Source organism: Nycticebus coucang, chromosome 11, assembly GCF_027406575.1.
Source record: "Nycticebus coucang isolate mNycCou1 chromosome 11, mNycCou1.pri, whole genome shotgun sequence".
Lineage (NCBI taxonomy): Eukaryota > Metazoa > Chordata > Mammalia > Primates > Lorisidae > Nycticebus > Nycticebus coucang.
Window position 1 is genome coordinate 75049967 of NC_069790.1, and position 27828 is coordinate 75077794.

Here is a 27828-nt window from a genome sequence, read left to right on the forward strand (position 1 = left end):
TACAACCTTATATCGTTTCATGCAGTCCTTCTTTGTCCTGCCAGGTACTGCTTCTGCTATTTTTTCCCATCTTTCAGGTGTATTTACTGGATATGTTTTCAAAGCTTGTTCCAAAAGCTTCTGTTCTTCCGTTGTCCAAGGACTGAAATCTGTGTATGGGCCTGTTTGAGAGAAATTTTTATTTAAAAACTCTCATCCTAAAAAAAATAAATAAATAAAAACTCTCATCCTGATTGATAGAAAGTTGTGTTGGAACATGTTGCCAGATGAATATTGGTGCACAAGTATATGCTAGGTGGCTGTTCCAATCTGGGATGTATAATTTTTTTCTTTTGGTTGCAGTTTGGCCGGAGCCAGGCGCAAACCCGCCACCCTCAGCATGTGGGGCCGATACCCACTGAGCCACAGGCGCTGCCCTGCGATGTATAATTTTGAACAAACTTCTGGGGAGGAGAAATACTAATAAACCTCTAAATATTAATCGGAGAGAGAGAAAAAAACATTAGCTCACATCCCAGAAAATGAAACACTTTAAAGGCCTTTTTTTTTTTTTTTTTCTTGAGACAGGGTTTCATTATGTTACCCTCAGTGGAGTGTTGTGGCCTCACAGCTCAAGCAACCTCAAACTCGGGCTTAAGTGATTGTCTTGCCTCAGTCTCCCAAGTAGCTGGGACTATAGGTGCCCGCCACAAGGCCTGACTATTTTTTGTTGCACTTGTCAGCAACCTCCAGCTCCTGGGCTTAGGTGATTCTCTTGCCTCAGCCTCCTGAGTAGCTGAGACTACAGGAGCCTGCCACAATGCCCAGCTATTTTTTGTTGCAGTTTGGCTAGGGCTGCATTTGAACCCAACACCCTCGGTATATGGGGCCAGCACCCCACTCACTGAGCCACTTCGAAGGTTTTTTAAATACAGTGTAATAGACTTGCCTTGTATTGCTGGTTTCTTGCAACCTAACATACTCACCAGACTTTTTGGAAGAAAGTGTATTTAAGTTCTAGTACCTACCATTGGATACTGGGCTCAAAAACACAACAAGTTATTTAATTGTTTTGATAAATTCAGCTCCTTACAAGACAGGAAAAAGAGCTTCCTCATAGTTAAAAAACCTTTTTGTTGGATAGAAACCATGCTCCACAAGTGCCCAAGGTTTCAGAGCTAAAGAGGTAAGATTGTAACACTAGCGTGGCCTTCTTTTTACTACATCTGCTAAAATCTGGTGGAGCCAATGCTAAGCACTTCTAGTACTGATAACTGCTGCTGCAGTCCTTCAACTAAACCTTTTAAATTGGACAAAACACTCGGGTGGTACCTGTGGCTCAAGGAGTAGGGCGCGGGTCCCATATGCCGGAGGTAGCAGGTTCAAACCTAGCCCTGGCCAAAAACCAAAAAAAAAAAAAAAAAAATTGGACAAAACACAAAGCAGATCTGGTTTCTCTATGTTAATGGACTGCTTAAAGTTAGTTATTTCAGACCATGCAGTGAAAACACAGGTCTTTATTACTAGTAGCCTGACTACTACTTGAAATTATTTCCTGTTAGATGTGGTACAGTTAAGTCTGGAATCCAAAGTTATTTTCCAATTAAAGAAAAAACATCACCACCTACTCAAAATTTAAGTCAGAGAACTTGGATCTGTTTTTGAAGGCAGATTAGAAGCTTTTCTGAAGGTACTTTTAAATTCTAGGAATGTTCTTAGTTGAATTTCCTTTTATTTGCCTAAAGCCCTCCTTCATACCATAGATTTATTTCCTCTTGGAAAAACGATGGAATTGACATGCAATTTTCTGCTGTTCACAATACCAAAATTAAAGGTAGTGCTGCAAAATTCTTATGAGAAATCACTCTTCAAAAAATGGTAACCAGCTTCCTGTTTAAGGGTACAGTTGAAGAGCCTGCCCATCAAGCTCAAGTATAACATCACTACTGATAACTCCTGCCCTTGCAGGGTCACTCACTTCTCACAGAAAAGACTGGTAAAAAAACATCAGGATCTGCTTCAAGAGTTGAGAAGATGGTGCTAATACCTGAATATTGTATGGTATTTTGTGGGGAAGATAATACAACAGGCTAATAAACTCCTTTAGAAGTGCCCTTCAGGTGTTCTGAAACGTCACTTTGTTACTTATCTTTATCTAAAGAGCCAAAATAATGTCTCAGACAAGTCACTCCTGATTTTTACAACCACAGAGAATGACTTTTAAAACTAAAATTTGGGGATGATAAACTACATTTAAGAATACAGGTGGCTCAGCGCCTGTGCCTCAAGCAGCTAAGGTGCCAGCCACATACACCAGAGCCGGCGGGTTCTAATCCAGCCCAGGCCTGCCAAACAACAATGACAACTGCAACCAAAATATAGCCAGGTGTTGTGGCGGGCACCTGTGGTCCCAGCTACTTGGGAGGCTGAGGCAAGAGAATGGCTTAAACATAGGAGTTTGAGTTTGTGAGCTATGATGGCAGGGCACTCTACCCAGGGGGACAGCTTGAGGCTCTGTCTCAAAAAAAAAAAGAAAACATACAGGTAAAATTGGGATTAACAGTAGAACAGTAGAGTCAAGTCTATTAATCCAAAAGCATTTTTTAAAGGCAAGTTTAAGGAAAAGAAGGATTGGTGGCTCACAAATGCATGAATACATTTCCCAAAGCAAACTTTTCAAACCATTTTTGTCATAGCAAGAAAAAAATAACTCACGTCACATCCTAAAACATGTAACATGAATACGTGAACAAGTTTCACAAGTTAATACCATGCTGATAGGTATAAACTGTTATTTTCTAGTCAAGACCCACTAAATTGATTTCATGACCCAGATATGGGTCATGATTTGGAGTTTGAAAAACATGGTCCAGAGTAATCAGCTAGAATACCTGACAACCTTAGTACACTAATAGTTTTACATCTTTTAATTTTGAAGAAATTTCAAGAGCAGAAAGAATCCCTGTATACTTAGGATCTCCAAATATAAAAATGTAAACATTATTACTGTATTTCCTTCCTCCTCTTTTTTTTTTTTTGATAAAAGAGTCTCACTGTCACCCTGGGTGGAGTGCTTGGGTGTCATAGCTCACAGCAACCTAAAACTCCCAGTGATCCTCTGGTTAGCTGGGACTACAGGCACCTACCACAATGCCTAGATAGTTTTTCCTACTTTTTTTTTCTTTATTTTTATTAAACCATAGCTGTGTACATTAGTATGATCGTGGGGCACCATACACTTGGTTCATAGATCGTTTGACACATTTTCATCACATTAGTTAACATAGCTTTTGTAGCATTTTCTTAGTTATTTTGCTAAGACCTTTACATTCCACATTTACTAGGATTCACATATACCCTTGTAAGATGCACCGCAGGATAGAGACAGGGTCTCACTCTTGCTCAGGCTGGTCTTGAACTCCTGAGCTCAAGCAATCCACCCACCTCAGCCTTCCAGAGGATTACTGGCCTGAGCCTCTGTGCCTGCCCTCTGTATTTGCTTATTTTCTTTCTCTATGTAAACATACTTTGTTCTACTACATGAGAAAAAACTCCAACCAGGATGTCTCTTTACTCCTAGATACTTCAGTATGTTTTTTCTTAAAAATAAAAGACATTTCCTGGCTGGGCGGTAGCACTCTGGGAGGCCGAGATGGGTGGACTGCTTGAGTTCACGGGTTTGAGACCAGCCTAAGGCACAGCCAGACCTCATCCTTACTAACACCCTCCCCCCCAAAATAAAAAACTGAGGCAAGAGGACCGCTTAGAGTCCAGGAATTGGAGGTTGCTGTGAGCTATGATGTCATAGCACTCTACCCATGAGTGACAGTTTTGAGACATTCTCTCAAAAAAAAAAAAAAAAAAATGTAATTATATAAGGAAATGTTTTGTCAAAATCAGGAAATTACCCTTGATAAAATACTAGTATTACTTCATTTGCCCCATTAATATCCTCTGATTTGTAAAATCTGGCAAACAAAACAAGCTCAGCCCTTCCCCTCTATGGAATCTGAAGGGAAGAACTTCAACTATCAGTTGTAATGGTTAGTGGAAGCGAATCTGTGACTGTCCTGAAAATGCTTTATCTTTCCGTCTGCTAAACATTTCACTTTCCAATCACTCTAAACGTAGATCCTAGTCTTATGTATCTTCAAATAGCCTGGGTGCACGGCTAGCATTTTCTACTTCTAGAAAAAACTCAATTACCTTCAAACCGTTCTGAAGGTGTGGCATTTTCTGCTTGAGGTACCACTCCGTGTTCTTTTTTAAATTTATCAAATGCCTTTTTATTTATGTCATCTTTTTGATGAGGATCTGAGAAATGAAAAATTTCAAATACATCTCATTCAGTCTTTTATTAAATTGCATAAATTATCTTAAAAATGTACATTCAAAGTAACACTGATTTCTCAAAACTGCTACTCACCAAGTTTTTGGAGACTCTTTGCTTTGCTGATAACATCTTTGGCTGTTTTTTTGACTCCAGAAGAAGAATGTATGTTCATATAATTAGCAATAACTTCCCATCTACAGCAACCAATACAATAGTTTAATATTAAGGAAAAACAAACAAAAAACATAAACCATTACCTTTTTACTATAGAAAGGTTAGTTACAATATCTATAGAATGAGCTCCGAATAAATCAGAAGTTTAATGTTACTGCTCTAAATTACTATTGGTGCCAGGGGTGTCCAACCTTTTTTCTTCTTTGCTATATATTGGAAGAAGAGTTGTCTTGGGCCACACATTAAATACACTAATGAAAGCTGATGAGCAGGAAAAAAAAAAAGATCCACACATAATTTTCATGATATCCAACACCGAAGATGAGCAATATAGTCTTCACAGAATGCACATGTGCCTGGGTTGCAGGTTGAATACTCCTGACCTTAGACTATAGTTTTTGCTTTTCATATGTTTAAATCAAAAATGTACGATCTTGGTTTTAGGTTTGCACAAAAAACATACAGATTCTGTGTACAAATCAACAAAAATAAAATCACACATTGTGTTATTGCCACTGTAACACTTTGGAGCCACAGGTACCGCCCTAGTGTAACACTTCTTAAGAAAAGGAGATACATCATGCTGAAAATTGAGCCTCAGTTTCCTCATGTATAGAATAAGGGAAACTGGATCTCACAGGCTTTTGATTTTAAACTCAAGACTTGGAAGCTCACATTTGAGGTGGGAAGGGACAAAGAACAAGACTGTAAAAGAGAAATTGCAGAACACAAAACCCAGTCTCTAGCACAAGCCAAGACAGGATAAGCCAATATAGTCAAGGTTTATGTCTCATGATCTTCAATTTCCTCAGAAATTGATGAAACATCTGGCTGTGAGAATATATGTATATGTGTTGGTGTAATGGATAAGATTAACAGGTTCAAAATGTCCCTTGCTTTTCACATTTTCCCCTGTGATACAAAATTCAATGGAAGTTAGTCTTGAGAATTTAGACTCAGACTTATCTCTGGAAGTTTCTACTTGAACCAGTGTTGCTATTTGAAAGTTTGCTTATATTATTTCCAGGCTCCAGTATGGTTGAAGAGAAGTTTGATTAAAACCAGTACCTTGAATTTGTTCCAGCAGGGAAAAGATTCACAGCTTTAATTAGCAATTGCAGATCATCTTCGGACCAATTTTTACTGCCATTTCCACCTCTGCCAGTTGATTTTTCTGCATTCTTAGATGCTTGTCGCATACGAGCCTCAGCTTCCTCTTTCTCTTTTTTAATTTGTTCATTGATTTCTTCTATCTACGCAAATATCACAGGTAAGTCAGAGACAAAGTGTCTTTTTGCTATTCTTCATGCCCTATTTTGCTAGGGCTTTGTGGTCCTTAATGTCACCCTTACTCTGAGACCCTATACTCATCCTAGGTCAACCCCAAAGCCAGCATCAGCTTTGCACTCTTGACTTTTCCTCCTGTGGCTTCCCGACTGCGTAGATCTGCCTGAGGAACCAAGAACCTCCCACTACCTGACCTGCCCAGTACTCATGTCACGTGACTTCCAGGTGCCTTAGACACTACTTGGCTAGTCTGTGGGTCACCAGATTAGCAACTAGCTACTTCACATCTTTTAGATGCATTTTGCCCACAAATGCCAGGTTAATAGTACAATGTTGAACCCTCAGTTACTCAAAGATCTGTAGTAATGAAAACTGATTAAGGTTATTAAAAACCTGCTTAATTTGGCTCTACTTTTCATAACCAACTTCATTTCACACTCCACTGCCTGCTAATTTTCTACTCCTATCTTTATTTTATAGCACCTGCTGTTCCCTTGACCATTTCAACACGATCCTTCCTTGCAGGCTGGTTCACTCCCTTCCTTCACCTTGGCCACTCAGACTTGGAGTTTGGCACTTCCTGTCTGACCTACAGTGTTCACTGTGGGCTCTTCATCATTTGGTCCTTAAGCTTTTTCTTTCCAGTATAAACTGTTCAGCCTAACTCCATTGTGGCAGCAATAGCTTTTGGCATTTCTCTAAAAAAAAAAAAAAAAAAAACTAAGCACAGTGTATATATAGTAGGTACCACTATTTGTTTAACTGAGTTGAATTTCTGGGTCTGTTTCCTTATTTGGAAAATAAAAGTATAAACTACTAGATAGAACAAAATCTCTTTTGGTTCTCAATATTATGACCCTATGAAAATAAGGAATAATCGAAACAACCGTTTTCCCTAGTAATTACTTGGCAAAAACTAAGATTAATGTGTTGAATAATACAAATCAAACACTATGCCTGGTAAAAACTATACACATAAAATCCAATATAAATAAAAAAATAGCATTTACTATAAACAAAACATAATGGGAGATAGAAAAATCAATACTCTTTATTCTTAGTAACTTATAAATTAGGTAAAGAAGTAGATAAAAGCAGAGGTAAATGCTAAATATAGGTAGAAGTGACGTGTTCTTTTACCTGTTTTTCTAGAGCAGCCTTTCCTACTTCTTTTGTGGATGATGTGAGTATTTCATTCAAGCACTGTAAGCTAAAGAAAAAAAGGGATGAAACTTTATCCTAAGGTCAAGAGAAGACTTCACGGTCCCATATGCCAGAGGTGGTGGGTTCAAATCTAGCCCCGGCCAAAAACCACAAAAAAAAAAAAAAATAGAAGACTTCAATAGTAGTTCCACTATATTCAATAGTATACCTTGCTAGTTCAAGCCGATCACAAAGCTTTTCCACTTCTTCCATCATTTTAACCCTCTCTGCTTCATTGTCAGAAAAGTGATTCCAGTTCTAAAAGCATAAACGCAAAACATTTCTGTCTTATCATCTGACAATCAAAAATACATCCATTAACACGATTACAAAGCATGAGCTCTCTCAGAGATTCTTGATAGGAACATACACAATGGTCTTCTAATCACCCCTAGTTATACTTCTAGGGTACCTGCTAAGGCTCTCCCTGATAAGTAGGCAATAAAAGGCATTGTATCAAGACTGGGGAGTCAAAGGTGGGAGGGGAAGGAAAGAAAGATGGTGTAGAATGCCTAGGAATGTTATGCAAGTCAGAATATTTCAGAATAATTCCTCAGAGAACCCTTAAGGATTATGAAATTATGTTATAATGACTCAAAATAAAATCCCTTTGTTTGGCTGCCTGTTTCACCTAGAGTGTGCTGAAGGATAAAATCTGTTGGAAATTTCAAATGCGAAATTAAACAGAAAGACAATATACCCTGTTTCCCCGAAAATTAAAGTGTGCTCCCAAAGATGCGCTAGGTCTTATTTTCAGGGGATGTCTTATCTTTCCTGTAAGTAGGTCTTATTTTCGGAGGATGTCTTATTTTCGGGGAAACAGGGTAGTATGCTAAAAAATAGGAGGTATTAGCAAACATTTTGATTAACTCAAAATTATGTTGAAAACAGAACAGCATGATGCACCTGGATGTATGAGTATCTGGAAGTTCACATGTAGTACCTGGCACATTCAGCATTCTGATACTTCCCATGCCTTAAGTTGCTGCTGACACTATGTCTCCTACGTCTCACTTCTCCTTGCTTCTTTAATTCATGCAATCTGGCTCTCACTAAAGTTCCACTGCTTCTTTTAATGCACTTTCCTATTGTCCTCCTACCTGTCTGGTCACTCCTCCTGAGGCCTCTCTTCCTCCATTAGTTTCTAAAGTACTGGTGTTTGCCGTGGTCTCATCTTCATTCTCCTGACTCTACACTCACTCCCAGGGTGATCTCATCTACCTGCAGAGCTTCTACTGCCATCTAGATATGGATGAGTGTGTGATGATCTCTTGAACTCTAGACTCATACCCCCAATCACCTGCTGAGCATCTTCATTTGAGTGACCCAACAGGCTCAACATGCCCTAACCCAAACTTAACATTTCCCCCTAGCCTTATTTTTAAGTCTTCTATTTCAGTGAAGAGAAGCATTCCTTACACATCCAGTATCTCATGCAATGGACCAAGGCATATATAAACCTCACTTCTCTATTATCTACAACATACAATCCTTCCCGACAGGCAGTAAATTATTCTACTTCTTAAATATCTCTTTATTTCATTTACTTTTCTTTTTTTGAGACAAGAGTCTCAAGCCGGCTCGATGCCTGTGGCTTAAGCGGCTAAAGTGCCAGCCACATACACCTGAGCTGGTGGGTTCGAATCCAGCCCGGGGCCCACCAAACAACAATGACAGCTGCAACCAAAAAATAGCCAGGTGTTATGGTAGGCGCCTGTAGTCTCAGCTACTTGGGAGGGGGAGGCAGGAGAATCGCTTGAGCCTAGGAGTTTGAGGTTGCTGTGAGCTGTGATGCCATAACACTCTACCCAGGGTGACAGCTTGAGGCTCTGTCTCAAAAAAAAAGAGAGTCTCAAGCTGTTACCCTGGGTAGAGTGCTGTGGCATCATAGCTCACAGCAACCTCCAACTCTTGGGCTTAAGTGATCTTCTTACCTCAGTTTTTCTATTTTTAGTAGAGATGGGGTCTCACTTTTTGCTCAGGCTGATCTTGAACTCCTGAGCTCAGGCAATCTTCCCTTCTCAGCCTCCCAGAGTGCTAGGATTAAAGGCGTGAGCCAGCGCTCCGGGCCTATTTCATTTACTTTTCTATTCTCAACCTCTCTACCATGAAGGCCACAATATTCTCACCTGGATTGTAGCAAAAGACTCCTAAATTTGTCTCTCTGCCTCTACCCTGAGAACCCTGACAAAGACCAACCCAGGATTAGATTTGAACACTTTAGCAAGACATATAAAGTCTTTCAAGATCTGGCTCCTCCTTACCTCTTTAGGTGACCCTGGCTCATTAAACCTCATTTTTCTGGATCTCCACAATCTTAACACTTTATTTCTCTTATTTCTAATCATATGTTAGAGATGCTGCTTCACCTGGCTAAATCCTACTATATCCAGTAAGCCTTCCTTTACTATCTTTTTGGAAACTTCTCATCCTAGTTTTCATCTTGAAGTGTCTAAATTGCCTGTTTGTCATTTCCCATCACAAATCAGTGGATACCTTGAAGGCAAGGACTGGGTCATCATTATAACCACATTGATTATATCTGCTTAGTACTCTGTAATTTATCTCCTGAGCATTTCCACAAATGAATAAATTAGCTCACATGAGAAAGGAGCAATAAAACAAAGTTACCAAATGCCAGAACTTTTACTCTTATTCATGCATACTCTCTAAGAACTATATTCAAGCATTCTATTTCTAAATGGCCTTTTTAAAGTTTTAGTTGAGTTCTCATTGTATCAGAATACTGAACGTGCCAAGTACTGCACGTGAATTATCTCATCTAATCTTACAACTCTAAGACCAGATACTATTTCAGCCACAGTGGAGGTGAGAAAATTAAGGCATTGTTGAGGTAACCTAAAGGTCCGCAGTTATTAAGAGATAGTTGGAGAATGACTCCCAACCTTGAGCCCATGTTCTTTACCACTTTGATAGAGTACTTCCTTCTGAAAATAACATTCGAAGGTAAAATCTGAAAAAATATCTCATTTTTTCTGTTTAGATTTTTCTCTTCCTTACCAAAATGCCTAAAGGGACAACCAGTGCTTATATTTTTGTGCAGCTTCAAAGACCACTGATGGGGTAGGTTAATTTATACTGCATTACCTGAAGATTCAGGATGGCCTATATGTATTAGACTGTACATGCTAAAGTCTAGAGCCTGATGGACAGTCACATGTAAATTTTTCTATAAATATTAAACATTTACACACTTGCTAAGTTTAATTACAATGATATATAAAATATCCTGTGTGGCAATTGCTCCCTATACCTTGGAATTTCACTAATGTATTCATTCAATGCTGTTTAATAAGGATTTAGTACTGCTCTCTGACTTTCTCAGTTTAAAATTTAAAAACATCTCTTAAAATTATGCTTCAAAACTTTTGGGGATTTTTTTATTTTTTTTTTTAGCAAAAACTGTATTTGCATGAAAACTACCAGAACTCACCCAAATAATACTCCTTTGTTTAGGTAAAAACGTTAGCTTTTAGAACTTTGAAAATAACATTAACTCCTAAAAGAATGTTTCCTTTTTTTTTTTTTTGGAGACAGAGTCTCACTATGTCACCCCCAGTAGAGTGCCATGGTGTCACAGCTAACAACAACCTCCAACTCTTGGGCTTACATGGTTTTGTTGCCTCAAATAGCTCAGACTACAGATGCCCGCTACAACGCCTGGCTATTTTTTTGGTTGTAGTTGTCATTGTTGTTTGGCAGGCCCAGGCTGGGTTCAAACCCACCAGCTCTGGTATATGTGGCTGGTGCCCTAGCTGCTGAGCTACAGGCACCGAGCCTACAACTGTAAAAAGACATTGCTGAGATAATTAGGGAGATATGAATACAGAATATTAGAATATTGAACAACTTGCTTTGGTTTGATAAATGCAAGATGATTATATTTTTAAAAAATTATCAGGGTTATATACACATATAGCGATCCTCCTGCCCCTGCCTCCTGAGTGGACGGGACTATACGTGCATGCCATCACACCTAGAATTTGTTCAGTCTGACATACCTTGCATGAGTTTCGAAGTTTTTGCCTTTCCTTTTTAATGGCCTTTTTCTGGATATCTTTTTCCTTCTTTGCCAATAATGCCTGCTGTCTAACTTCTTCTTCTTCTTTTTCCTTAGCTAACCGAGCAGCTTCTAATTCAGCTTGTCTTTGCTTTAAAAATGAAGAGTAAAATCATTTTAGTAAGAAAATTAAAATTTCTAAATGCTGTATTATCTTATTCAAAAAATTAATGTTTTAATAAATTATATTAGATGAGGGGTCAACTTATCGAAGACCAAAGGTTGAACTGGGAAAGGCAGCTGACAAAGATCTAGAAACATTTCTCCTCTCGGGGGGAGCAGAAAGAGGGACGGAGGGAGTGGGGTGGGGCCTTGGTGTGTGTCACACTTTATGGGGGCAAGACACGATTGCAAGAGGGACTTTACCTAACAATTGCAATCAGTGTAACCTGGCTTATTGTACCCTCAATGAATCCCCAACAATAAAAAAAAAAAAAGAAAATATAACATATTAAAAATAAGCATACTATTAAAGGAATTTATATGACATTATGTTTTTGCTCAATAAAAACTTGCTGGTACAATCAGTTGTACCAAATTACCACGATTCATTCATAGTAGCACCAAATTTTCTGCTTCTAGATCATAGTTTTTTAAATAGGCTTAAATATTAAAGATCTTATAAACATTTAAAGTCCAACTTCATCAAATGTAATCTTACTTTTTCTTTAGCTTCTTGCTCCTTCCGTTTGGCTTCTGCTTTTGCTTTTTTTTCTGCTTCTTTCTTGGCTTTTTCTTCTTCCTTGAATTTTTTTATCCTTGGATCACAGCTATATGCGTTGTCTACCAAAACAAAAAGTTAATGTTTTGAATTTCTAACATTTAAAAAAATTAACAAAAAAATTGGTTATACTTACCAACTAATGTCCTAATTCTGTTCATTTCTTCTTTTTTTCTTTGTGCCCTTGTTGCTCTGTTCTGCTTTTCAATCCATCTCCTCTCATCACGACTATCAAATAGAAAATTTTAGAAACAAAATATTGCTTATTGATGCTACTGACAGGAAAATGTAATATTTTCTAGATTTATATATAAACAATGTTTTAGAAAGTTAAAATACCATGTTATTGATAACACTAACATGTAATGCTACTTACTTCTGGTTATTGTTTTGGACATTCACATCAAAAAAATTTCCCTACACACATAGAAAAAACTAAACTAAATCTCAAGCAACTAGAAGAAAAAAGAATTTGCTAAATTGAGCTATTTGACAATTAATTCTTTGGCAATTCCTTAAGCATATCCTAACAAATTGGTTTGCCCCCATCTAGTTTAAAATGTGAGAGCAATTTCAAAACCATTAAAAAACTATTTAAAAAGGATGTACAGGCTCAGCACCTGTGGCTCAAGCGGCTGAGGTGCCAGCCACATACACCTGAGCTGGCGGGTTCAAATCCAACCGAGCCCTGCCAAACAACAATGACGGCTGCAACCAAAAAATAGCCAGGTGTTGTGGTTTTTAGAACAACAGCTGGTGTCTGTAGTCCCAGCTGCTTGGGAGGCTGAGGCAGGAGAATCGTTTGAGCCCAGGAATTTGAGGTTGCTGTGAGCTGTGATGCCATAGCACTCTACCCAGGGTGACAGCTTGAGGCTCTGTCTCAAAAAAAAAAAAAAGGGATGTACAAAGAGAACATATGAAAGAAAATATATGCGGTATATTTTTACATCATCACAAATACCAAATACATATCTTCCTGTATTTATGCATTCATGTATGTATTTATTTCTTTATTGAGACAGTCTCATTTTGTTGCCCCTGATAGAGTGCTGTTGCATCATAGCTCACAGCAACCTCAAACACCGAAGCTCAAGTGATTCTCTTGCCTCAACCTCCCAAGTAGCTGGGACTACCACAGGCACCTGCCACACAACCTGACTATTTTTTAGAGATGAGGTCTTGCTTTGGCTCAGGCTGGTCTTGAACTTCTGAGCTCAAGTGATCTGCCCACCTCGGCCTCACAGAGTGTTGGGATTATAGGCGTGAGAAACCGTGCCCAAACTATCTTCCTTTATTAATGATGTGCATACATACCATTCTGCTTTTTCTTTTTCTTCTTCATCTAAATAAGAAAATTCTCTCCAAGAATCAAAATTATACCTAATATAAACAGAAATGAAAAAAAGTCAAGGCAGAACAAATAAGAAAACTCCCTTTAAAATTAAGTTAGACACATATAATTTTAAAAAATGGCAATCTGATAAGTTTGTTTTAACAGATCTCTTCCATTCATTCTGGTATCGAATGAAAAAATCCAGATCTTTGATTTAACGATACTGCATTTTGTCATCAGTAAGTCAAAACTGTAACTTCCTGCTCTCTCTCTCTTTTTTATCGAGACAGAGTCTCACTTTGTCGCCCTCTGTAGAGTGCTGTAGTGTCATAGCTCACAGCAACCTCAACCTCTTGGGCTCAAGTGATTCTCTTGCCTCAGCCTCCGGAGTAGCTGGAACAACTGGCACCTGCCATAACGCCCAGCTATTATTTTATTTTTATTTTTGTATGTTTACCAGGCCTGGGCCGAGTTTGAACCCACCAGCCCCAGTGCATGTGGCTGGCACCCTAACCACTGAGCTATGGGTACCCGGCCTCTCTTTTTTTTTTTTTTTTTTTGAGAGAGAGTCTCATTATGTCGCCCTCAGTAGAGTGCTGTGGTGTCACAGCTCACAGAAAACTCAAACTCTTGGACTTAAGTGATTCTCTTACCTCAGCCTCCCAAGTAGCTAGGGACTACAGGTGCCCACCACAACGCCTGGCTATTTTCTTGTTGTAGTTGTCATTGTTGTTTAGCTGGCCTGGGCCAGGCTTGAACCCTCTAGCCTTGGTCTCGGTGCATATGGCTGGTGCTATAACCACTGTGCTATGGGCGCAGAGCCCCCCGACCCTTTTGTTTTTTTAAAGACAGAGTCTCACTCAACAACCTCAATTCTCAGGCAAAGGAAATCCTCTTGTCTGGGCTTCTCAAGTAGCTGGACTATAGGTGCCTGCCATAATGCCCAGGTAGTTTTTCTATTTTTAGTAAAGATGGGGTCTTGCTCTTGCTCAGTCTGGTCTCAAACTTCTAAGCTCAGATGATCCACCTGCCTAGGCCTCCCATTGTGAGCCACTGCATCCGGCCTCTCTGGTATTTCTTCTTTGTTAGGGTTTCTCTCTTGACTAGCTAGAAGTTGCTAAAATTTTCCCTACCTGCATTTTCATTAGCCTGTCAAGTCTTAAGGTATCCCTAGTAGTGGTTTTCATATGTTTGATTTGTATTTTCTAAAGGTAAAAATAGCTCAACTGGTAGAAGTAAATCTTATTATTTTTGTTTGACTTTAAGTTTTTGTATGTGCTTATTAAAATTAGTGAATTGTTAGAGACAAATACTATCTCCTTCCTCATGAACTCAAGTACTTTCAATATGAAGACAGCTAATAAAAACGTGTTTATTTTTAATGAACTCCAATGATTACCTAGTTTTAATTTTCATTGCTATAGTGTGTTTGATATCTAGAAACCTCATGAATAGAAAACAGACTAAGAAACAATTATGAGAGCCTCAATGTCACATAGAAGGTATGCAAGAGTGCTTCTGTTCAGGGAAGGTTCTGCAGTTTGCTTAGATGAAGTACTTATTGAACACTTATCCTTCTGAAAAATGGCATCATCATAGAAACATTATATTCACTTACCAGAAAGAATAAAATGCATCTACATCTTCAAAGGATGAATTCATATCACCAAGCTTAGGAACATTCTTTTTATTTGACCATCTAAAATAACAAAAGAAAAATTCTACTCAAAAATTTTGCACAAAATTTCAAGAGACAACCTAATTTATTAAAAATAGTTATAGTTTTGGGCGGTGCCTGTGGCTCAAGGAGTAGGGTGCTGGTCCCATATGCCGGAGGTGGTGGGTTCAAACCCAGCCCCGGCCAAAAACCACAAAAAAAAAAAAAAAAAAAAAATAGTTATAGTTTTTACTAATTCCCTCCAATCTCCCATCCCTACAATCTCTTCAACCCAAAGAAGGTCGGCAGTAGGACACAAAACAACACAGGTGCAAGAAAAGTGAGGCCAAGGATGGACTGGGGAGGGGAGAGAAACAGTGGGACTGTCCTCTCACTACATGTTAGCTTTAGTTTGCTAGAGTAGCTGCCAGGCAGGATAGGAAAAGACCACCTTCCCCTTTTCCCAAACTCACTTACTCCTGCCCTTAAATAGGCAGCATAGAAGCAACCAATACACCTAGTACTTTAAAAAATGTTAATATTCACAGAGGGAACCAATTTCCATTCCTTCATCACTACCACCTTCTCCCTTAGAGTCAGACTTCTAGGTTTAGCACTTCAGCATCACTTCTGAAAAGGATCCTGAGGCTGCTATTGGCCAATGTTTTCTACTGTGCAAAATCATTGTATTTGGGCTAATCAAAGATCTCAGACCTGGCTGCACAACAGCATCACCTGGAGGCAATAAAAATTCCTACAGGTATTCAAACCAATGAGCCAGAATCTCCCCAGGTGGAACTCAGGCATCGGGAGTTGTTCAAGCTCTCCAGGCAATTCCAATGTGTAGCCAAGATGTGCTTTAAGGAAATCTACCAATGCAGATGGAACCAAAAATGTAAAATAATATTTGTACAGACTATTTTAAAACCAACTTTAATGAAATAAATTATACATGCCTTAATCTTCTAAGTACTGCATGCTACCTGACTGCACCACTGGAGCTCCTAAATGCACTAACCTTAAATATAAATCATACTTTGTCAAAGAAGCTTTTGATATCAGATACTCCAAAAAAAGAAAATCTTTTTTTTTTTTTTGAGTAACCACTGCGCTACAGGCGCTGCCCCACAGACCACATACACTGAGAGTGGTGGCTTCAGACCTGGCCTGGGCCAGCTAAACATCAATGACAATTGCAACAAAAAAATAGCTGGGCATTGTGCTGGGTGCCTGTAGCCCCAGCTACTTGGGAGGCTGAGGTAAGAAAATCGCTTAAGGCCAAAGAGTTTGAGGTTGCTGTGAGCTGTGATGCCCACATTCTACTGAGGGCATAGTAAAACTGTCTTAAAAAAAAAAAAAAAAAGAAAGGCTCAGCGCCTGTAGCACAGTGGTTATGGCGCCAGCCACATACACTGAGGCTGGTGGGATCAAACCCAGCCGGGACCAGCTAACTAACCATGACAACTGCAACAAAAAAAATAGCCGGGCATTGTGGCGGGCGCCTGTAGTCCCAGCTACTTGGGAGGCTGAGGCAAGAGAACCGCTTAAGCCCAAGAGTTAGAGGTTGCTGTGAGAGCTGTGATGCCACAGCACTCTACTGAGGGTGACAGAGTGAGACAAATGAGTCAAATAGAGTAGTGTATCCATTGACAAGGAGGAAACAAAAGAATGGGAAATTACTGTTACCTAAGTATCACACGGGAGAAAGTCAGATACTATTCTTTCCTCCAAAGGAAACTTAAAAAAAAAAAATCCCATATGTTGGTAAGGAATTTCACTACAGAAAGGTAGACCTTCTATTTAAAAAGCAAAATAAATGGAACAGTAAATTCACAAGAAAGGCTCAATATTGTAGAGGAGGAAAAGACTGTGGAGATATGCTATAAATCAAGCTATTGTTAGAGGAAAAGAGCAGAAACCTAGAAGACTACAAGAAGCACGTCAAGAGCATTATGATCAAAAGTCATGTGCCTTCACTCACCTGGAATTCCTTTCAAACACTGGGGGGAAAACTTCGAAGAAATTATCCTTTGCTTCACTTTTAGAAGGAACTGAGTTATCAAAAGTAGGATCTACACTGTTAAATGCTCGTCTTTTCACTGGATCAGATAACATTTCATAAGCTGAGAAAAAAATTATAAGATCACATCACCATGGCTTTTATTTATTTATTTATTTAGGTAAGAAAACAAATATTCTCCTCCTTTAAAAAAAGGTAATTAATTTTCATATTTAAAAATTTGGGTCCAGACTTTGGGACTCACCTGTAATCCTAGCACTCTGCAGGAGGATCACTTGGGCTCAGGAGTTCAAGACCAGCCTAAACAAGAGCAAGACCCAGTCTCTACTAAAAATAGAAAAACTATAGTCGGGCGTTGTGGTGGGCACCTGTAGTCCCAGCTATTCGGGAGGCTGAGGCAAGAGAATCACCTAAGCCCAGGAGTTGGAGGTTGCTGTGAGTTGTGTGATGCCATGGCACTCTACCGAGGGCGAAAAAGTAAGACTCTGTCTCTACCAAAAAAAAATTTAGAAAAACTACTGGGCATTGTGGTGAGGGCCTGTCATCCCAGCTACTTGGGAAGCTGAGGCAAGGGGATCACTTGAGCCTGGGAGTTTGAGGTTGCTATAAGGTAGACTGACATTTTGGAACTCTAGCCAGGGTGACAAGAGTTAGACTCTGTCTTTCAAAGAAAAAAAAAAAACGAAAAGAAAAAAAGAATTTTGTGTGTTTGTGAGATAGGGAGGATTTATCTTAGGTAAGAACAGCTCTAGCACTACTGGATGTAATTGGACTTAACTCCTTCTTTAAGTACTTCTTCTGGGAGAAGTACTTAACTATTCAAAAGCAAGAGTTAAATAACCACCCCTCAACAGAAATGACTCTGAGGAAAAAGAAATAGCTAGAAAGTTAACTGTTACGTTCCATAGTTGTAAAAGATCGAAGGATCTCAGCCTTTCTTAGCACAGTGTAAGAGAACAGGCCAAGAGTAAATCTGAAAGTTGTGTATACAATTTTTAAAAAATCAGCACCATACTTTTATGGTGTATGGTTATCTTGTTGAGTAAATATACTTTTTCAGTTGCCAACTACTGCTTTTTATTTGTCAAAAGAAATTAGCATCAAAATGTAAAATCACATTTATGGAAACATTTAGAAATAATGGTTACCTGTATTAATTTGCTTAATGAGGATATGGCTGAGTAAATAGCAACAAATAGTTGTGGGGTCTGTACTGTGCTAGAATCAACTTCTTGAATTAAACCAGCCAAATAGCCGGAGAACAGTTTATTCCCACAAAACGTCTGACATAGAAAAAGATCTCAGTATTCTCATCATTAGATATAATACATAGGAGTTAAATGTAGGATGAGCTTCTATTAAGAATCACCTGGGGATCTTGTTCAATCGCAGATTCTAATTAGTCAGTTAGGGCAGGGCCTAAGATCCTGCATTTCTAACAAGGTGCTAGGTGTTGCTGATGCTACTGGTGAGGCTCTGGGGATATTATTAGAAATAACGTGACGTAGCGGCAATGTTCTAAAATGTCACTGGTTAGTTGAATCAACTACATTTTACATAGGAAACCCAGTCCCAGCAATTACTAAATCAACAATTGCTATGAGAAATTTCTGACTCTAAAGTATTTTCTTACCTTTAGTTATACAAGTGAAGTAGTCATTATCGCCTTCTTTTATTGGTTCACCAGCTGCTTTCCGTTTGTCTGGGTGATGTTTTAAAACCATTGCTTTATCTACAAAATGAGGCCAATTTAGGTAATCTGTCACTTTAGGCATCGCATGTAAAGATGAACTAAATATATACCACTTCTAGGACTATCATGCTAATTTTAAAATCTTTTCTCCCACCACAGTAAAATATATGCTTATTAAATGCAGAAATTCTAGAAAAACTGAAATAATTATTTTAAGAATTAGTCAGAATAACAGCACCCAAAGATAATGATTATTAACACTTTGGTTAATAATCATTGGTTATTATTTCCAAAGACTATTTTTTTCCTTAAGCATACATATACTTAAAAAAAAAAACTTATGTGTAATCATATCATATATACAAATTTTATATTGTTTTTTAAATTTAACATTTTAGGTTTTCTACTTTCCATGCTTTTTGCAAACCTTCAAAATTTCCTTTTAAATGACTGCCCAGTACAGTATTTCATGTAGATTTATTATAAGTTAAGTCTTTCTCTTCTATTGGATATTTGGATCATTTCCAATTTTTCATTATTATAACTAATTCCAATTTAAATAATTTGTAATACAAATATTTTTTCATATTTAGGAGTCTTTCTTCTTTGGGTATATTCACAAAAGTGAAATTAGCGAATGGGAATATAGGAATAAGCTTCTTTCCAAACATACTACTACTTTATACTCCTATGTGAACATCCTTTTCATTACAGCCCCACTAGCACTGACTGGATCTAATTATTTAAAATTTGTGATTATCACTGGTACTCAGCAATTTTTTTTGTTTCTTTCATCCTTTAACTGGAAGGATGGTTACCTTAGTTTTCTTTCTTGGTCTGTGTGAGTTACTTTCAACAAATAAGGGCTAGCTGTTACCATCTATGAACGTTTAATATGAAGCAGACATACATTTACAAGTTAATCTTCTCAGTACCCCTATGAGAATTTACACTTGAGGAAAGTGAGGCACAGAGTGTTTAAGTAACCAGGACCATTGCAACATGCTCAAAGTTCTACCCAATCTGGGCTCCAATCCAGGCAGTCTGACTCTTCAGCTGTTTGTATGCTGCCTCTCCTAATTCCATCGTATCTGCTTATTGATAGTGTTTTTTACCCAACTGTTGTGTTTAAACTTATGTTTTAGGAGATATTCAGTCATTTTTATATACATTTTACCAATCATTTATTTTATAATTTCTTCCAGTTTCATATTTTCAATGGTTAGATTATTTTTTAAATCCTTTAAATCTTCTCGGAATCTTAATACAGGCAAGGAAACATCTAAACTTGTCATTTTTCAAAATCCTAATACCATCTAATAATCTTTCCTCTCTCCACAGATTTGTGATGCCTCCTTTATCATAGTAAATTTTTATGAGAGGTTATTTTGGTTATTCATTCTTGTCCTGGGACTACCTATAAACTGGCCATAGGTTTCTAATATATTTAATCATAACATCCAAAAAATCCCTTCTGGATTTTAGTTAGAGGTAACAGCATTAATGGAACAGTTAAAGGTTTGCCAGGTGTGAGCCTGAAATACTTATCTAAGTAGGGACTTTACTACATTATTCTCAAAGTTCTTGTCAAAAAGGAATAAGTGTAAATTGCAGTCTATGTACTTCCACTATCTGCTTAGGAATCACACAGATTTAATATTATCTAAGCTATACATGTATTAGCTATATTGATGTATTTCCTAAGTGAACTTGTGAGAGAAACTCCACATGAGTAATGAGTGTTACTGTTCTTATAATATATTGTCAAATTGAATCTGCTATTATTCTAACTGGGATTTTATTATTATTGCATTACATTCATTAGTAAGAATTGTTTGTAGTTTTATTGAGCTCTCTTTGGATTTCATTAGCTTCACAAAATAAATTGATCCAACACAGTTTATGTTCAGCATAATTTTCAATCCTTTTATAACATTTAAAATAGTTACCCAAGAAATTACCTGGGCCTAAAAGCAGTTTTCAGGAGATAATTCTTTGATAACTTTAAAAATTTCAAGGAAGTATCTAAACTTGCCATTTTTCAAAATCCTAATATCTAATAATCCTTCCCTTCTCCACTGATTTATGCCTCTTTTATCATAGTAAATTTTATGGCTTGTTTTATAGTATTTTAAATACTTAACAAAAATACTTTCACAAGTACTTCAGGCCCACAGCCTCAATTTAAAAAGTCAATTTTATCAAAATTTTCAAATTCATTGTGTATAATAGTGGTTTCAATTTAAACTATTTCCTGCAATTGTTTATATCTTCTTTTTGTGTATTTCATTACAGGCTGAGTACCCTTATCCAACTGCTTGGGACTAGAGTGTTTCAGATGTCAGATACTTTTGGATTTTGGAATATTTGCATTATATTTACCGAATGAATACCCAAATCCAAAAATCTGAAATCTGAAATGCTCCAAGGAGCATTTCCTTTCAGCATTATGCTGGTACTCAGAAAGTTTCAGCGTGGAGCATTTTGGATTTGGGAGTTTTGAATTAGGGACCTCAACTTGTAGTTCTCTTTCTTCTTACAAAACAGTGGTTCTCAACCTGTGGGTTGCAACCCACAGGAACTGTACTAAAAGGCTGCAGCTTTAGGAAGGTTGAGAACCATTGTTATAAAAACTATTTGGGGATATTACCTCTTCTATTTTCTTCCCTCATCTTTCTTAGTGCTGTTCTTTTAAACCTCTGAATTGAATGCTTATTTTATTACTTCCTTTATAAAATAAAGGTTAAGGTAATGAATTTACTAATGATAAAACTCTAGTTCCCACCCCTTAAGTTTTGATGGGCAATGATCTGACTGTTGAAAAAAGTCTATGTCTATTATTTTTATTTCTGTCTACATAAAAAAGAATGCTTAATTTCCCAAGTGATTTGATTTTTTTGTTTGTTTGCTTAACATATCAAGTGTATTCAACTGAGATAAAATTTACATTAAAAAGTGCTCAGACTTTTAAGAGTTCCCTTATATCCTTTTCCAGTGGACTCCCAACACCTGAAGCAACCACTTTCTGATTCCTATCACCACAGATTATTTTTGAACATATTTGAACTTCGAGATGAAATCTACAGTATATCTCTGTGTCTGACTTCTTTTGCTCAACATCGTATTTTGAGACTCATCCACACTCTTGTTTGTATTGGCAATTTTTCTTCTTTGAAATTGCTGAGTAGTATTCCATTGTGCCACAAAACAGTGGTTTGTTTATCCATATTCCAGTTTCTGAACACCTAGTTTAGATGAGACAGAGTCTCATTATATTGCCCTCAGTAGAGTGCCATGGTGTCATAGCTCACAGCAACCTCAAACTCTTGAACTTAAGAGATTCTCTTGCCTCACCCTCACAAGTAGTTGGCACTATAGGCATCCACCACAACACCCATCTATTTTTTGTTGCAGCTGTCATTGTTGTTTAGCTGGCCTGGGCTGGCCTCGAACCCACCACCCTTGGTTGTATGTGGCTGGCGCCATAATCATTGTGCTATGGGCGCTGAGCCAAAGCTTAGTTATTTCTATATATACCTCAAGGGTTCAGAAACATTGAGAAATATATTTTAATTTTTTGAGGTCCAAGATTTTTCTTCTAGTTAAATATTATCAGTTTCACCACTAACACTGGATAAGAGGCTTTTTTACATTCTAGCTGATTCAAGCAGAAAAATAATTTATTAAAGATTATTGGGTAACTCAAAGAATCTCTGTAAGCACCAAACTATCAGGCTTGAAGGCTCAAGAATCAAACCACACCAGATGGTTGGGAAGCATCATAACTCTACCACTTTGGGCACATCTGCTGTACCTCATAGTGCAGATAACAGAGCATAAGCTCTAACCACTGCCAGGACAGCCAGCAAAGGCTTTAAGTTTTTCTTTGCCACGATCTTCCACTCTTGCCAGCAAAATGGATTTTGTGCAGCATGGCTTAAGTCACATTTTTCTCATTTGAATTGCAATTGTGTGCAGATTAGTGAAATCTGAATCACATGCCTACACCAGCCCTCTAAATCCCAAGATATCTTTTTTAAAAATCAAGAAAGGGGCTGGGCACAGTGGCTCATGCCTGTAATCCCAGCACTCTGGGAGACTGAGGCAGGTGGACTGCTTGAGTTCAAGAGTTTGAGACCAACCTAAGTAAGAGCCAGACCCCCCATCTCTAAAAATAGCCAGGCGCTGTGGTGGGCACCTATAGTCCCAGCTACTTGGGAGGCTGAGGCAAGAGAATCATTTAAGCCCAAGAGTTTGAGGTTGTTGTGAGCTGTGATGACACAGCTCTGTACAGAGGGCAACAAAGTGAGACTCTGCCTAAAATAAATAAATAAAAATCAGGAAAGTTTTCTTTATTCGAAATTATTGTTTCTGTTACATTTATTCTGATTTCTTCTTTAGGGAAATCTAGGACCTCTTTATTCTTTCCCTCTTAATCTTGGGATCATTCCTCAAGGTTGTCCTCTGTTTTACTGTGTTTACTAATTGTACACTGACCTTGGTAATTTTAAATTCTACTCTTATGTTTTTAGTTCCCAGGTAATCTCTACTTATTTTTCCCTATTCTCTTTCTTTAATGCCTACCCCATCATTTAACATAGTGTCTTTGTTTCTCACTGACAACATGTAATAGATACTTAAGGTTGTTTTCCTCTGGCATATGGGGCCAGCGCCCTAGTCAGTTGAGCCACAGACACCGCCTGATACTTAAGGTTTTTTTAACCTTATGAAGAAGTCTTACAGAAGTGATGTCTCCATTTTTTGTTGCATAATCTCTTAACACTGCACTTATTTTTCTATATTGATTTTTCTCTCTAATCATCTTTTTTTTAAATTTTTTTTATTTTTAATTTCAGTTTGCTTGTTCATTCTTCTTTGTTTGAAGTACTCCTTTTTTGTTCATTTTCTTCTTCCTCTGGCGGTGCTGGCTGTTTTTGATGTTGTTAGTAGAGACGGGGTCTTACTCTGGCTCACTGCTGCTCATACTGGTCTTGAACCTCTGAGCTCAGACAATCCACCCGCCTCGGCCTCCCACAGCGCTGGGACTACAGGCGTGAGCCACCACGCCCGGCCCTCTCTAATCATCTTTAATCACCCCTGTACATTAGAGGGTCTTGACTGTCCTATGTAGTGTCCTTAGGTGGTGGAAGAGGGGAAGAGGACACAAGATGTTGACCAATTTTTAAAAATAAAGTAAAGAGAGCCAAAGAACATTGTCAGTTTGAAACAAACAAAGGTAATTTGAGATGAGCTGTTTTAAGTTCATTGACATTTCAGACTCCCCCACCTCCATGAAAGATAGTTTCTAAGGTGTTTTTAGGTACATAAGCAAAGGAGCTCTCCTATTGCTATTATTACAAAAAGTCTTTAATATGATTTTTTATTTTTAAGAAGGCTGTTATAAAAGTTTTCAGTGTAGGGCGGCACCTGTAGCTCAAGGAGTAGGGCACCAGCCCCATATACTGGGGGTGGCAGGTTTAAGCCCGGCCCTGGCCAAAAAAAAAACCTTTTCAGTTTAAAATATCACATATATTTTAAGCTAAAATGTCAACTCTAGAAAACTCAAATTACCAAAGACTATTTTCTGCAGTTTTGTTTTTTGGGTTGGGGCTGGGTTTGAACCCACCACCTCCGGCATATGTGGCCAGTGCCCTACTCCTTTGAGCCACAGATGCTGCCCCAAAGACTATTTTCATGCAAAGAATATCAAACCTATATGTATCATTTGCCAGTGTGATAACTTTTACTTCAAGAACAAAATTACATAAATAATTTAAATGTTACCTTTAGTATTCAAGTACTTTTTTTTTTTTTTTTTTAAAGATAAGAGTCTTACTCTGCCTAGGGTAAGGTGCCATGGCATCATAGCTCACAGCAACCTCAAACTCCTGGGCTCAAATGACCCTTCTTGCCTCAGCTTGCTGAGTAGCTGGTACTAAAATGTGGACCACTAAGCTCAGCTAGTTTTTCTATTTTTAGTAGAGATGGGGTCTCACTCTTGTTCAGGCTGGAACTCCAGAGCTCAAGCAATCCATCAGCCTTGGCCTCCCATATTTCTAGGATTATATGCATGAGCCGCCATGCCTAGCAGGTACTCAAGTACTTCCTATCCCATCATTCAATTTTTCTAGTAATTTACTCTTTTCACATAATGGAGAGAAGGAAAAAAAGAACACTTACTTTATTTACCCATAATTAACTTCCCAATTTTCATCAGTCATTCAAAATATATTAAACAAAAACAAAACTTTTTTTGTGTTTGTAGAAAAATGTTAGAACTCAAAGGATCTCAACTGCTATCAGACTACATTATTATTATATTTGTTTGTGCTAATAACTGCATATTTGCAAGCACAAATGTTGCCTTTTAATTTATGGACTAGACTTTCAGGAAGCTATAAGCAGTGACTACTTTACAGTGACAGAGGAAAAGAATGACATTTTCATTTTTTTTTTTTTTGAGACAGAGTTTCACTTGGTCACTCTCAGTCGAGTGCTGTGGTGTCTTAGCTCATAGCAACTTCAAACTCTTTGGCTCAAGTGATCCTCTTGCCTTAGCCTCCCAAATAGCTGGGATTACAGATGCCCACCACAACACCCGACTATTTTTTAGAGATGAGGTCTCACTCTTGCTCAGGCTGGTCTTGAACTCATGAGCTCAGGCAATCCACCCGCCCTGGCCTCCCAAGTGCTGGGATTACAGATGTGAGCCACTGAGCCTGGCCAAGAATGACATTCTTTGACAGACTATTCAATAAGGGTGGCAGAAAATAAATTATAATTTCCCTGACTGTAAACAATCTCTGCACTCGTGTTGTAAAACTTCTGGCTACAGAATACATATATTTGAGAATTATTTCTATTATGCTAATAAAGAGTAGACAATATATAAGCAAATGGATGTTTTCTTTACAGTTTGTTGCATAATCTTCAGAGAAAGAAATAAAGAATTCCTTCATCTTTTTTTTTTGAGACAGAGCCTCAAGCTGTCGCCCTGGGTAGAGTGCTATGGCAGCACAGCTCACAGCAACCTCCAACTCCTGAGCTCAAGCAATTGTCCTGCCTCCACCTCCCAAGTGGCTGGGATTATAGGTGCCTGCCACAATGCCTGGCTATGTTTTTGGGTGCAGACCTCACTGTTGCTTGGTGGACCTGGGCTGGATTCGAACCCGCCAGCTCAGGTGTATGTGGCTGGCGCCTCAGCCACTTGAGCCACAGGCGCCAAGCCAGAATTCCTTCATCTTAAAAAACCAACTATTTTGCTAATTCTAAAGTATTCCTAATTCTTTTTTATTTTTTTTTGAGACAGAGTCTTACTATGTCACCCTCGGTAGAGTGCCATGGGATCATAGCTCACAGCAACCTCAAACACTTGGGCTGAAGTGATTCTCTTGCCTCAGCCTCCCAAGTAGCTAGGACTACAGGTGCCCGCCACAAGGCCCACCTATTTTTTTTTTTTTTTGTAATTGCCATTGTTGTCTGGCAGGCCTGGGCTGGGTTCGAACCTGCCAGGCCTGGTATATGTGGCTGGTGCCCTAGCCGCTGAGCTAAAGGAGCCGAGCCAAGTATTCCTAATTCTTTCACAGATTTATATATATGAAGATATCTTTGGTATTTGCATGCCTTTCTTTCACATAGTTAAACTTTGTAAGCACTTTTACATGCCAAGTGGACTTTTCTATTTATGTATATTGGAATAACTATTCATATGCTCTGTGTAAAATCATGCCAGCCTTTTAAGAAATCCAATAGGTCTAAAATGGTCTGATACATTACTTTGTTAAAAAAAGTATTTCCTGTGATTTTCCTAAATGTAAGCATTAAGGGTGAAAATTCTGAGTTTATTTACTATAGTAAGTCTTGATTAGTATTTTTCAACAGGGAGGTTTTTGTCCAGTCATTTTCCTTTAGGTATAATACTTCTCTTCTCAACTGGCCCTCCCTACTCCTTTTCCATATGGCCACAATCTTACCTCCTCTGACCTCAATATCCATTCTCTAGAGTGGAGGGCAGAACATTCTCCTAAGATAAAACACAGAAAACTAATCACCTTCACCTCTTCTACTAAGCTTTACTCATCAGGTGAACCAAATGTGTATAAAAAATTATATCCACAGGAATGCAAAGGATAGGACATTTAGGAACATTAAGAGATGCTGTCTTATAAGGCATATGATGACTAGGTTACCAATATTCTCCCCCACCCCCAACAATTTTGACCTTGTCAATGAAAATAACAATGAAGCACTAGGTTAACTCTTTCTTGGACAGAAGATAGGGTGGTATCAAAAAAGGTGTGACCTAAGACCACAAAATAACATTGAAAAATTTAAGTAACAAGGCAACTTCAACTAAGCAGCTGCCCATACCTCGAGAGGTGAAATATTATTTTTTCTTCCAATTAGAAAAATGTTCTTTAACCTGATATACATATACACACACACACATATACCCTGATTCTCATGCCTAATGGGAAAGTCCATACATGAAACTGCTTTTCTCTGGTTCTAAAGATAAACGAGACTATGATTTTACATTGTTATGACTATATAACACATGCCATAAATGTAGCTTTATGGCTATAGATTGTGATACTGTGTATTTTTCAAAAGGATGGCATTTCCCACACCAGATATTTGATTATTTTCAAAATAATTTAAGTACTTACGAGCTGCTTTGATCTGTCTCTGTGTAGCTTTGTATCTTACATGTCCAAGTCCAAGAACTGCATAATGATCTTGGTTCTGATAAAAACAAAAAAAGGAAGTTAAAAATGGAGCGACAGAGCATTTCCCAAAATAATGCTTCCATAATAGGAATCTGGTAAGAAGTTCTGTAAAAAATGGGTTCTGTGGTCATGTAAGTTTGAGAAATGCAGACTAATGTATAGATTTCTTGATGATTTGTATACATAAAGTTATTAAAGGCACAGAGAAGTCCTGCAACTAACCTCCCCCAAAACCAAAAAGGCAAACAGAAACCTATAAAACCCAACCCTTTCTAAGCTAACTTAACAGAGAATGCTTTTTTTCACTTCCTATCTATTGATATCCTATGGCCATTCTTAAGGAAGAACACAGGCACATTTCAGAACCAACGGGAGCATTACAGTAGTCCCTGTAGGTTGTGCCAATGTACAACAATATTATAGAACCAGGAGTCAGGAATGAAGGGGCACAGTCCACTGCACCCTTGTGAGGTGAATCAGTCTCATTTGTGCTCCTTGAGGCAGGAGGCTCTGAGAAGGAATATTTCCAGTACTTGGGCTGCAGTCACGCCTTAAAGGAAAAGAATGTGCCGGAGACTTGGAGACTCTGGCCAAGTCGTAGCTGGAGACAGATCATTT

At 38.2% G+C, this 27828-nt stretch overlaps 1 protein-coding gene across 3 annotated transcripts in view; it reads right to left on the reverse strand.

The window, feature by feature from the left end:
- DNAJC2 (DnaJ heat shock protein family (Hsp40) member C2) overlaps positions 1 to 27828 on the reverse strand; it is a 39445-nt gene that overhangs the window by 617 nt on the left and 11000 nt on the right. For 2 of the 3 annotated variants that reach the window (XM_053553953.1, XM_053553952.1), the window contains exons 4-17: positions 27151 to 27226; positions 18422 to 18520; positions 16750 to 16891; positions 14730 to 14810; positions 13093 to 13158; positions 11915 to 12006; positions 11719 to 11840; positions 10999 to 11148; positions 7146 to 7234; positions 6914 to 6983; positions 5555 to 5739; positions 4406 to 4506; positions 4186 to 4293; positions 7 to 161 (exon numbers count right to left, since the gene is read on the reverse strand). In XM_053553953.1, coding sequence (XP_053409928.1) covers positions 7 to 161; positions 4186 to 4293; positions 4406 to 4506; positions 5555 to 5739; positions 6914 to 6983; positions 7146 to 7234; positions 10999 to 11148; positions 11719 to 11840; positions 11915 to 12006; positions 13093 to 13158; positions 14730 to 14810; positions 16750 to 16891; positions 18422 to 18520; positions 27151 to 27226 — 1536 coding nt within the window. Of the gene's footprint in view, positions 1 to 6; positions 162 to 4185; positions 4294 to 4405; positions 4507 to 5554; positions 5740 to 6913; positions 6984 to 7145; positions 7235 to 10998; positions 11149 to 11718; positions 11841 to 11914; positions 12007 to 13092; positions 13159 to 14729; positions 14811 to 16749; positions 16892 to 18421; positions 18521 to 26454; positions 26505 to 27150; positions 27227 to 27828 lie in introns of those variants that run through there. The other variant, XM_053553954.1, reaches the window with a different exon arrangement.